Source organism: Colobus angolensis, unplaced genomic scaffold (genome assembly GCF_000951035.1).
Source record: "Colobus angolensis palliatus isolate OR3802 unplaced genomic scaffold, Cang.pa_1.0 Scaffold663, whole genome shotgun sequence".
Lineage (NCBI taxonomy): Eukaryota > Metazoa > Chordata > Mammalia > Primates > Cercopithecidae > Colobus > Colobus angolensis.
This window is the reverse complement of record NW_012120299.1, coordinates 33,887-47,430: the sequence shown is the minus strand read 5'-3', so window position 1 is coordinate 47,430 and position 13,544 is coordinate 33,887. Positions and strand designations below refer to the sequence as shown.

The 13,544-nt window shown below is 40.0% G+C and overlaps 1 protein-coding gene across 1 annotated transcript in view; it reads right to left on the bottom strand.

The window, feature by feature from the left end:
- Positions 1 to 13,544, bottom strand: part of SPECC1L (sperm antigen with calponin homology and coiled-coil domains 1-like) — a 147,501-nt gene that overhangs the window by 104,121 nt on the left and 29,836 nt on the right. Inside the window, exons 2-3 of the mRNA XM_011925931.1 lie at positions 10,170 to 10,359; positions 1,717 to 1,870 (exon numbers count right to left, since the gene is read on the bottom strand). Of these exons, the coding sequence (XP_011781321.1) occupies positions 1,717 to 1,870; positions 10,170 to 10,322 (307 nt within the window). The 5' untranslated portion in view covers positions 10,323 to 10,359. The remainder of the gene's footprint in view (positions 1 to 1,716; positions 1,871 to 10,169; positions 10,360 to 13,544) is intronic.

Genomic DNA, 13,544 nt, shown 5'->3' with positions numbered 1-13,544 from the left:
CCCCACCACCAGCCTTGTGGCCTTGTCAAAACAGATCCCCAGTAAATATTTACTAAGCAAATAAATGCATGGCCTTGGCCAAGACACTTAAGCTTTCTCATCTCTAAAATGAGGATACTAGTTCTCTCATAGGGCTACAGTAAGGATAAAATGAAATCATGCCTGTAAATCACAAAGTAAGGACTTCAATATTCCTTCTTGTTAATCACAACTATTATCATTAACAGGGGGGCCCAATCTGAAATGGAAGGAAGAATCTGCATAAAGTCAAAGCAAAAATGAAGACAGTAGGTAGTCCTGGGCTAGGAAAGTCTAATACACAAAAGAGGGGCTAAGAGTCTAAATTACGATGACAGAAAAGGATCTGATGTAATTTTTACAATTTGCCTTCGTAAGCTTTATTACAAATACTTGATCTTATATTTACTAGAAGTTTTAAAGTTCTTCTTCTATAAATGTAAGAAGTAAAATATGAGAGCATTACTCCTTGGACTGTAGGATAAATTAATTTATCAACTCCATCAAATCTAGAAACAAATACCTGTTACTGAATGAAGAAAGATGGCAGAATTAGAATGAATGGATCTAGGCACTAATTATCAGAGGCTTCTAACATCATTTAAAGAGGGACAATCAGAAACTATGTGTTTCCTGATGAATGGACACACCACCACCTATGAAGGAGTCTTGTATTTTGGTTGTTTTGTTTTCAAAATGGTGTGATGGGGACCTGAATCTGTCCCATAAGGCTCCAATGCCATTTACAATAAATACAGACAATAAAGGGTGATGGGCAAAAACATCATGGGGATATTGTGATATAAAAATCCAGATACTCAGAAACTCTATAGGTCATATGACCAGCTTCCACAAAAATTGAACTCTAAGAATCAGGATAAACCCATAGATTTTAAAAAAGAAGATTTAAGAGACACATCAGCCAATTACATATGGACCTACATGAGTCCTGATCCAAACATAGACAGTAAATAAAACAAAAATACTTATAAGACTGTTGGAAATTTAAATACTCATAGAATATTCAAGTTATGATTTAAGGAATGATTATCAGTTATTTTAAGGACTGATAATGGTATTATGATTATATTTTTGAAAGAATCCTTCTCCATGGCCAGGCACGGTGGCTCACGCTTGTAATCCCAACACTTTGGGAGGCTGAGGCAGGCAGATTACAAGGTCAGGAGTTAGAGACCAGTCTGACCAACATGATGAAACCCCATCTTTACTAAAAATACAAAAATTAGCCAGGCGTGGTGGCACATGCCTCTAATCCCAGCTACTCAGGAGACTGAGGTAGGAGAATCACTTGAACCTGGGAGGCGGAGGCTGTGGTGAGCTGAGATCGCACCATTGTACTCCAGCCTGCATGACCAAGTAAGACTCCGTCTCAAAAAAAAAAAAAAAAAAAAAGAATCCTTCTCTTTCCAAGATGATAAAATATTTATGGACGAAATGATATGATGTCTGGAATCTGCTTCAAAATAACAAGAGGGGAAGGTGGGTATCAAGGAGTTACAACTGGCTGTGAGTTGATAATGGTGATGGGCATGATGAGTATATTGGGCTGAAATATCAATCCACCTACTTTTGTATGTCTAAAATTTCCTATAATCAGATGGAACATTGTAAACACCAATGCATCCTGCCTATTCAAACAAAAAAGCAGTTAAGTCTCAGACTGAGTGTCACCCATACCTGTGCTAATCTTGGATTTGCTCTCCACGGTGGTCATGGCAGGGGCAGATGCTGAAGGTGCTGCAGATGGGCAGGTGCTTTTCTTTCCTTTAACACCATTAGTCACCGTTACCCCTCCGGCCATTCCAGCTAAAAGGTCATCACTGCTCTTGGTCTAGAAGCAACAGAAAATAAAAACAAATTTACTAGATCAAGCAAGATTAGATATTTTGAGACTCAACAAAGCTCACGACTTTTATACTGAGTTCAAGAGCCCTATTACCAAAACTTTCTGACAGGTAGTAAGTAGCACACCATACTGTGTTACAGAAACAGAACTTCTTCAGAGGTTTATAAACAATCACGTGCTTCTTTTTAAAATAATAAAATCGTACATGTAATCAAAGACTTTATGGAAGCCTGCTATGTGTCCACACATGCCAGATTCAGATGATGGGGGATAGCACATGATATCTTGGGGAAGTCCTGTAATGCCACAGGAAGTGTCATCTTGCAATTTCTAGAAAGAAATATCATTGAGAGTCAAATAATCTGCATTGCTCTAAAGTGATTCCATGATGAGACCAGTATCTAAAAGAATTTATTCTGAAATTTACTTTTTTTACTTTGTAATTCTGTAGTAGTCAAATTTTAGTCACAATTGAAAGGAGGTATTTTCTAAAACATGCATAATATATTAATTAAAAAACTAGAGACTTTACAGCTTGAGCAAGGGTTCTGCTGTCTAAACGATCATTATTACTTGACAAAGACCATTTGCAATATTTATATTTTATAAAGGAAATTTTAAAAATATGAGCCTTAAAAAAAACACTATGGATAATAAACTGGCTGTAAATTTATTATTCTAAAAAGTAATGAAGAAACGTTTTTACTTCTCCTAGAAATGAAGGGAACACAGAGGAGTTAAAGATATGTGAGGGGAAAAAAAGAGAAAAACTACTTTTTAACAAAAGAACCCTTGGCCGGGTGCGGTGGCTCAAGCCTGTAATCCCAGCACTTTGGGAGGCCGAGACGGGTGGATCACAAGGTCAGGAGATCGAGACCATCCTGGCTAACACGGTGAAACCCCATCTCTACTAAAAAATACAAAAAAACTAGCCGGGCGAGGTGGCGGGTGCCGTAGTCCCAGCTACTCGGGAAACTAAGGCAGGAGAATGGTGTGAACCCGGGAGGCGGAGCTTGCAGTCAGTGGAGATCGCGCCACTGCACTCCAGCCTCAGCGACAGAGCGAGACTCCTTCTCAAAAAAAAAAAAACCCCAAAAGTTTTCTCTCTTTGGCATGAGTTAGCCAACTGACTTACACTATCTTCAATCTGGAACCGTGCCCTCTCTCAGATAATCATGCTGAATTCATTTCTACAAGTTAAGATAGTTCTTAAGTAACTAATCTCTAAAGTCTCTTCCAGTTCTAAATGTCAGTGACTCCACATGGAGCATATTTCTGTTATTCAATTATGAAAGCTCTAATACAGTACCATTAGGTTAAAAAGAGGCAGAAAAGGCGGGGCACAGTGGCTCATGCCTGTAATCTTAGCATTTTGGGAGGCTGAGGTGAATCACTTGAGCCCAGGAGTTCAACACCAGCCTGGGCAACATAGTGAGACTCTGTCTCTACAAAAAATTTAAAAACTAATTACCTGGGCAAAGTGGCACATGCCTGTAGTCCCAGCTACTGGGAAGGTTGAAGTGAGAGGATGGCTTGAGCCCAGGAGGTCAAAGCAGCACTGAGCTGTGATCACACCATTACACTCCAGCCTAGGCAACAGAGTGAGACCCTTTCCCCACCCACCCCCCAAGAAAGAGACAGAAAAAGGGATAAATATTTTCAATGAATTAAACAGAATTCAACTCTGGTAATTTAGGGCTGTTACATTATGAAATCTAGAATATATAAAAAGAGAGGGAGACACTGCATTAATTTCAAGGACTGTTCATATTCTTTTCTTTTTCTTTTTTTTTTTTTTGAGACAAAGTCTCACTCTGTCACCGAGGCTGGAGTGCACTGGCACAATCTCGGCTCACTGCAGTCTCCACCTCCTGGGTACAAGCAATTCTCCCACCTCAGCCTCCTGAGTAGCTAGGACTACAGGCATGCACCACCATGCCCAGCTAATTTTTGTAATCTTAGTAGAGATGGGATATTGCCATGTTGGCCAGGCTGTTCTCAAACTCCTGGCCTCGAGTGATCCACCCACCTCGGCCTCCCAAACTGCTGGATTACAAGTGTGAGCTACCATGCCTAGCCTGTTCATATTCTTTAAGACTTGTTTCTTTTCAAAAAACTGGCCATCAACTATGATGCCGAAAAGTCACACAATGAAAGTCATACCACTTTCCTGCCAATTTGTCCCTCCTCTGTTAGCCAGTAAATAAACTTGACACATTCTTGTATTTTCAATCTTCTTCTATATCCTGCTAATAAAAGTAAAATTACCTTTGAACTAATCTTTCTTCCTCCATAAATTAAATATTCTTCCATTTGATAATAATTACATTGAAAATCACCCCACATTGTCATGTCTAAGTGGATGACTCATCACACTTCTCTGGTTACAATTTGCCTTTGGGTAATGACAAAGTTAAATATACATAAGGGCACCAAACCACAAACTTTGCACTTGTAATAATTAAGATAGTACAGCACTGGAACAAGAATAAACTAGTGAAACAGAGTCCATAAAGAAACTGCATATTTATACACACTTGATTTATAAGCAAAGCAGCAGTGCAGAAAACAAGAGTTTTCCAGAAAATGGTGCTAGGTCAAGTGTATACACAATGGGGGCAAAAATAAATGCTGAGACCTACTTCACACCATATCAAACATAAAGTCCAAGGTTTTCTATGATTTTAAATCTAAAATTGTAAAACAAAGATTTGATAGTGACTACATACAAATTAAAATCTTAAAAATAAAAAACTCTCTTAATTAAAAAACGCTAAAATGTTTTGTACAACCAAAAAAATCATAAATATGATTTTAAAACATAAAAAAAAGGGAAAGTATATTTGCAATATCTCACAAATAAATGGTTAAGGTCCCTAATACATACAGAATGCTTTAAAATTGAGGGGAAAAAGACCAAAAAAAGACAGAAAAATGAGCAAAATGAATGAATCACACAATCAATTTACACAGAGAGAGACAGAGAGAGAGAGAGAGAGAGAGAGAGAGAGAGAAAATGATGATCAACCTAACTCATAATGAGAGAAATGCAAATTAAGCAGCACTTGTCACTTAACAGACTGGTAAACACGCTCTTTTGGGAAGAATATGGAGAAACAGGCACTCTCCTTAGTAGCTGATGGGATGCACCTTGACACATTCTTATGAAAGGAATCATGCAATATCTAACAAAGCTACACATGTATTTACCTTCTGCCTAGCAACTTCACTTCTAGGAATTTAACCTGAAGATACACCTCCAATAACACAAAAATACATATGCACATGGCTAATTAGTCACTGCAGCATTGTTTTTTATTGCAAAATACTGGTACGCCTTAAAGGCCTATATACACAGGAAGGCATAGCAGTACAATTCAGTGAACACAATGAGGTAATAAACAGCAATAAAAAGAAAGACTGCTACAAATTGGTATGGAGAGAAATTTCTAGAGTACACTAAGTGAAAAGATTAACAGAGTTCAAAAGAATGTATTTTGCCACCTTTTGTGTAAAAAAGGAAGTAAAAAATGTGTATTTGCTCATTTATGCAAAAAGAAACATGAGAAGAATAAACAAAAACTAAATTGCCTGTTAACCTCTGGGGTGGGTGGGAACCACGTAAGAGGGAATGGGTAAGGGGAGGGACACTTTTCTGACTGTATCTTCTCATATAGTTCTAACTCATGGAGCCATATTAGTGTTTCACATGCTTAAAATAAACAAACAAATAAAATTTAAATAAAGATAGGAGAAGCCTAAAATGGAATAGGATAGGAACAAACAGATTAACTATATTTCAAATGAACAACATAACCCAAGTATTTTTTCAACACAGTAGTATTTTCACCATAAATCCTCAAACTCTCCAGCCAAAGACAAAAGTATGCAAATATTGAACTTCAGGCCAGTCGCAGTAGTTCACACCTGTGTGGATCATGAGGTCAGGAGTTCAAGACCGGCCTGGCCAACATGGTAAATCCCCAGTCTCTACTAAAAATACAAAAATTAGCTAGGCGTGGCAACACGTGCCTGTAATCCCAGTTACTCAGGTGAGGCAGGAGAATCGCTTGAACCTGGGAGGCAGAGGTTGCAGTGAGCCAAGATCTCATCATTGCATTCCAGCCTGGCGACAGAGCTAGACTCCGTCTCAAAAAAAAATTGAACTTCAGTTGATAAATTTGTTTTTCACAGTTGTATAGATAATTCTAAAACTATTTTCTGTACATTCTAGGGTGGAGAAAATAAGTAAATATAGGTTGGAAAAGCCAGGTGTTTCAGTGTTGGATAAATGGATTACAATTATAGGATGTGGAAAGGCTGTTATGAACCCTTTAAGACAATGGAATTGGAAATATCAGTGTGAACTCACACATTTCAATAGATACTGATACGGAAATTGACATAGGGGTGTGTGTGTGTGTCCCAAAAGCAATTAACACATCTAACCTCCAGGTCTTGGTTTCTAAGTACTATCCTCCGCTAAAAGGAACAAGGCCTCCTTGAAGAAATGGCTGATTCTAGGGTCGGGACTGAAAAGGTACAAAACTTATTGTGCCAGAAATGAAGGAAGTGTTCAAAGAGTAACAGGAACATGTCAAAAGGACACAGGAACCAGCCTGACGGGGCTCCCAGTGGACAAATCAGGGATAATCTAGGCATGAAACTAAATGATCCTAATAAGTTATACCCCACTGAGTAAGAATCTATGAATTCACAATAAAATAAATGAATATATAAAACAAGGGAAAGTAAAAATTCTTCCTTGTAGCAGAATGCCAAATAATACATTAGAAGGAATGACATACTTAGAAAACGTACCATGTGGCAAAAATCTCAGCACTAACCGATTTGGGAAAGAACTATCCAAAAAAATGCTAAAACCAGGGTGAAAAGTGATTTTCTTCTATCTATAATATTAAAGCTGAACATAGGTATACCCTATGATCCAGTAATTTCACTCCTCGTTCTAGAACACAAATGGGTGCACATGTGTATTAATACACACGTATAAAAATGTTCATAACAATTATACTCATATCCACAAAGAAGAAACTCCAAAAGTCTGCCAATAGTAGTAAAAGTCTGTCAATAGTAGAAGAGATGAACAAACTGTGGTATATTCATCCCATGGATTACTATCCAGCAATGAAAAGGAAGTGACCGCTGCTAGATACAACAGGACAGACAAGAAACCAGACACACTAAGAACATAGTGTATGACTACGTTCCTGTAAAGACCAAAAACTGGCAAAATTCATCTCTGGTGCTAAAAGTGAGAATGGTAGTTACTTTGCGGAGGGACAGGAAGGGCAATGATTAGGCAGAGGCATGATGGAAGTTTCTGAGGGGCACGTATGTTTTGTTTCTTGAAGTAGGTGGTGACTGCAGGATAAGTTTCATTTTATGATGATTCACTAAGCTCAACACCTATGCTTTGTGGACTTTGCTATATGTATGCTTTACTTCAACAAAAAAAGTAACAATAAAACAAAATGCAACTGTGCATTTTCCAACTTACCTTTTACCCTAAGCTACTAGCAGGCTCTCTGCTATTTTTCCCTATTTCTTTTAATTTCTGGTACAAAATTCTATAAAGGCATGTACATTCCCACACATAAACATCCCCCATCGGCAAGTCTAAAAACATGACATTGATGGAGGAATAAATGTTCAGCCTACTCTATAAGTGATGCAAAATGCAAATAATTTGGTACGAACATTCCAGACACAAATAATGAAATACTACAACCAGGTACATATACTTCTCAAGGTCAAGCCGGAGTTTCACAGTCTGCATCTTTCTCTCAAATTTGAAGATTTGTTATCAAATTTTACCTTTCAAGTTTCAGAGGTGGATTGTTCATACTGTTAAACGTCTACACTGTATGACCACAAATAATCATGGAGAGTTATCAATTATAGATTTTAATTGAAACTTATTGATTCATATCTTTAATTTTTAGAAAAAATTATCATCAGTATAATGGAAAAGTATATTACTTCAAAAGAACTAATCACGAACATCTGAACAGTACGTGAACGCTGCAAAGCGCAGGCATGCAGGAAACCCTCTCTACGTGGAACATAATCCTCTCCACTGACTGTGTCAAAGAAGAATTAAGCATACAAAGGCTGCAAGCCCAATGACACAGCTCCTGAAAAAAGTGGGAATAATGTCCCCAAAACTCACTGTGAGCAGCAGCAGTGTTTTGTACTTACAAAAGCTGCAACCAGCAGTGAAGCGTTCTGGATCAAATGCATCCTTCCCCTTAACGCTCAACTACATCTAGCCTCAAACAATACTTGAAATGAGAGAGGTGAAGAACTCTCTGTACAGGATATGTAGTTGCATATCCTGTAACTACAAGAAGAGAGTCATGAGAATATTGTGCAGTGACAGACACACAGGTGTGGGTGTCCATAAATGAATGGGTGTGTGCACATGCTGTCTCAATAATTAAGCCAAACACTTCATTCATCTGGTTAATCATCAATGCTCCATGACAGTTAAAGGAATTCAAATTGTAGGAAGTATCCAGGTGCCACAGAAGCACAGTAAAATTTAAAAAGTTAGAAAAATAAAATAACACTTTAGTCTGTGGGGTCTCAAAGCCCTTCAATGTTTTCCATTGTTTCTTTTCACGATTTTCCTCTTCCTTCTGTTTTTACTTTAATCTCCACTTAATGACTTTTTCCTTCCCCTCTTAAGTGAAGGCAATTGCTCCAGTCCAGGAAAAGTGTTGCCAAATAGCTTTACCTCTGCCCTGACCTTCCTGCTACACACACACACACACACACACACACACACACACACACTCTACTTAAACAAACCTGTCAACACAGCAGAGCCAAAGCTATGGACAGCTGGCATGTGCTGGCAAGAGTAAGTGTACAGTTTTGCTTTACAGTGGAAAAGTACTCACTGTTCAAGACCTAACTCCCAGCAACTCCAGATCCAAGACTCAGAAGATGTAACATGCCTGCTCAGTGCACATTCCATAGTAAACCTCCAAAGACACTGCCTGCCACTAGCGAAGAGGCCACAGAAGGAAGGCAGCAGTGCACATCCAATGCCAACATTTCAACCTGTTCTTCCAGTCACATAAGTAACAGGTCACCTAGTCACACAGGCACTCCACGTCAGAGAGCCCCAGCAACTGAATAACCAGTTAGGTCAGAAAATGCCACCTGTCTTACATCAAAGAGCAGCAGCATTGCCACCAACAAAATGATTCAGTGTGTTCACTGAGACAATGGAAGCTGGGCAAGGGTCTATTCCTGGTACATTCTGTGACCTGATCCTCCAGGTCACAGAATGATACCTAACAATTCATCAGGGCCATAGCAAGGAGAAAATCTGTGTGCATCGCCAAGCCAAAGGAATAAGCCTGGCTTCAGTTCCAACAACCTTAGAATAGAAAAACCATCATTTCCTGTTAGATCTTTCAACACATATAAGGAAGTTCCTCATCTCCTTCTTAAAATAATTAAGCCATGATCTCTCAGGGCCCTGCCTGGAAAAAAGGATTTTGAACAGATCATGTTTCCAGTTGTGCTTGCGTACGCACACCCCTAGTCCAGCTACTAGAGAGGCTGAGGCAGGAGGATCCACTGAACCCAGGAGACCACCCTGGACAACACATATCTCATCCCTTTAAAAAAAAAAATGGTAATACTAATATTTCATCTCTTTTAAAAAAAATGGTAATCATCATCATCATCATCATCATCATGGACCAGCTGCCAGAAGAACAGCAATTTGTGGTGGTGAAGGTGAGAGAGACAGGCAGATAAAACCACCTGTCTAAGGGTCACAGGACTGTCAGACTTGGCTCACATGCCCTTTTCATAAAACCTTCCCAGGCTTGAAACAATTATTTACCTACCTGAAACTGTTCACAATGCTTTACTGCTCTCCCAGGATCTCTGACATTCTTCCTGGGTATTTTCATTAATCATGTTTGTGCCTTGCCTCCATCCTTTCCTCCACAAGCTCCCTGAAGGCAGAGTGTACCTCCAGCTCACACAATTACAGCATCCTGCACAAGGCAGGTGCTTAATTATTGTTTCATGAACAAGCCTATTGTCTGGTTTCATTCAAAAAGACAGACCAAAAACACCAATTATGTCCACCCCATTGTAAGCTCTCTTCAAAGGCCAAGTGTTCCCAGCACCAGAAGAGGGTACACCCATAAGAATGCTCATTTAATATATTAAACATCATATTTAAATTCAGTCCTCCAAAAACCCATCATGTATTCAAACATCACCACATGAATACCTTTGACAATGATGCTGCTGTTCCAGGTTTGACAAATTTGCCTCCCGTAGATGCTGAAGAGCTGTTTTCAGGTTTAACTTTTTCTGCTGTTTGCGTTTTACTTATTCCAGACACTTTAGGCACTGAGCCAATACTCCTGCTTGCTTTCTTCATTCTGGGCTGCCTCTTCGTGATGCATTTACAAGCAAATCTGTGGGAAAAAATGGCATTACACTGAGAACGTAACTGGAAGAAAGCTTTTTTTTTTTTGAGACAGAGTCTCGCTCTGTCACTGGAGTGCAGTGGCGGGATCTCAGCTCACTGCAACCTCCGCCTCCTGGGTTTACGCCATTACTCCTGCCTCAGCCTCCCGAGTAGCTGGGACTACAGGCGCCCGCCACCTCGCCCGGCTAGATTTTTGTATTTTTTAGTAGAGACGGGGTTTCACCGTGTTAGCCAGGATGGTCTCGATCTCCTGACCTCGTGATCCGCCCGTCTCGGCCTCCCAAAGTGCTGGGATTACAGGCTTGAGCCACCGCGCCCGGCCAAAAGCTCTTTAGAAATTTGTTTTCAAAGAATTTTACCATGTGATAAAACTGTTTGAAGGCTAGATGTCACTACAGAAAAGCTGAAAAATTCTTTTTTTTTTGAGACGGAGTCTCGCTCAGTCAACCACGCTGAAGTGCAGTGGTGTGATCTCGGCTCACTGCAAGCTCTGCCTCCCGGTTTCACGCCGTTCTTCTGTCTCAGCCTCCCCAGTAGCTGGGACTACAAGCGCCCCCCACCTCATCTGGCTAATTTTTTGTATATTTAGTAGAGACGGGGTTTCACCATGTTAGCCAGGATGGTCTCACTCTTCTGACCTTGTGATCTGCACACCTTGGCCTCCCAACTTGCTGGGATTAGAGGTCTGAGCCACCATGCCCAGCCGAAAAATTCTTAGATGTACAAATCAGAACACACCTTATTTAATTAAGGCTGTATCCTTGAATATTACTATTTTGAAGTTATTTTGTACATCTAGCTCATTTAGTAAAAAGAATGTCCTAGATCTTTAACAGAAATGACTAAATATAACACAGTGTAGATTATCTTCAGCATTTAATAAAGCAATAATCATCCTGGCATTTCAGAATTAGCCATTTGCAGGTATCTAAGTGATCATACTTTCCAAATTATCCAGCAAAGTCCTTATTTCAAATATTTGCTGTGATATCCCATATAAGTCAGCAGAATATCTCAGAAATCCCAAAATTCAGGATCTAAACCTACTACCAAGTATACCTCTCTCATCAAGAGGCAGCAGGGAAATTCTTTTTTTTTTTTTTTTTTTGAGACAGCCTTACTTCAGGCTGGAGTGCAAGTGTTGCAATCACAGGTCACTGCAGCCTCGACTTGCTGGACTCAGGTGCTTCTCCCACCTCAGCCTCTCGAGTAGCTGGGATTACAGGCATGCATCACCAAGCCTAGCTAATTTTTTGTAGAGATGGGGTTTTGCCATGTTGCACAGGCTGGTCTCAAAGTCCTGGGCTCAAGCGATCCTCCTGCCTCGGCCTCCCGAAGTGTTGGGATTATAGGCATGAGGCAGTGTGCCCAGCCAGAAATTCTTTCTCAAAACATCAGCCCCAATACTGGTTCAGAAAACAAAACCATTCTATATACTTGGAGGAATATGGCAACAGTTCTCCCCTACCTAAGTGGTACATACTTGATTTCACAGCTAAGAGGACTTGAAATAACACTGGCAACACACAAAGCTGAAGCCAGATAAGCTCTTAAATATACATTTGTTAACTGAACTAGAAAAAGCAGTCTCGTAATAATGTTTAGAAAGACATCTTGGATCATTTTGGGTGAGTAATAAAATTACCAAAATGAGAGCCTATACGTAAATGTAAGGTTTACGTATGACGACTCTGATAAACCATATTGAGCATAAAAAGAAGTTGGTCTATTTTATGAGGATTTCTATACACTAATAAAAAGGAAATAACCTTTTGGCAAAGGCTCATTCCAATGGCTTTACTGAATGTTCTACCTAGACTGTGCTTGAGCACTCCAGATTTATTTTGCCTTTACATAAAACAATCTGTATCAACTGGTTTGGTGGGAGGATAGTGAGACAACGTGAAGGGGTCTGTGCTCTACCCTCAATATGGTAAGGCCTTGGAGAAAAAGAATGCTGCCACTAACCTTAATCAAAATATAACAAACCCTCAGAGATGCTCCTGTAGCTTTTCCCCAACTTCCTAGTTATCCCTTACAGAAAATGATGCATATGGTAATCATCAAATTATCTATCTACTCTTAACCCTTTTGCTTTCTACTTTCCTAATCCAGTTGAGTAATCTGCCCAAGGTAAGCAGTCCATCTAGTTCAGCTCTCTCATCTATTTCCTACCCCATTCCAGGGGATACTGAAAATGACCAAGAGAGATTCAAGCAGCATCTGCTGACAGGTATAACATACAGTTATACTGATCCCTGCTAACCAGTAACATATGCTTTTCTCACTTACTAAAATTAAAGAATTAGACTGAATGCATTCACTAACTCTAGGTACTGTAGAAAAACCAAATCAAATTATTAAGAACCTTTCCTTCAACTTCTCACTGTTTACTCAACTTCTCACTATTTATTTATGTATGTATGTATGTATGTATTTATTTATTTATTTTAGACACAGTTTCGCTGTCACCCAGGGTGGTGTGCCAGGGTGCGATTTCAGCTCAGTGCAGCCTTTGCCTCCTAGGCTGATCCTCCCACCTCAGCCTCCCAAGTAGCTGGGACTACAGGCATGTGCTACCACACCTGGCTACGTTTTTGTATTTTTAGTAAAGACAGGGTTTTATCATGTTGCCCAGGTTGGTTCTGAACTCCTGGGTTCAGGTGATTTGCCCCACTCAGCCTCCCAAAATGGTGGGATTACAGGTGTGAGCCACTGCACCTAGACAACTTCTCACTTTTTAGCTACTCTTCTGTAAGTCTTATGTCTTGTAAATGGCTCCCCAAACTTTTTTCTTCTCACCTTTCTACCACCTTCCATGCCTGCACTCCTTTCTACTGTACCACTCAGATGCTCAACCATTCTCAGCCTACCCTTCCAGCCTCTGTCAAATTAACATTTTCGACCAGGCATGTGTGGTAGCTCACACCTACAATCCCAGCACTTTGGGAGGCCAAGGCGGATGGATCACTTTAAGTCAGGAGTTCAAGACCAGCCTGCCTAACATGATGAAACCCCGTCTCTACTAAAAATACAAAAAACTAGCCAGGCGTGGTGGGGGGGGCGCCTGTAGTCTCAGCTACTCAGGAGGCTGAGGCAGGAGAATGGTGTGAACACGGGAGGTGGAGTTTGCAGTGAGCCGAGATCACGCCACTGCACTCCAGCCTGGGC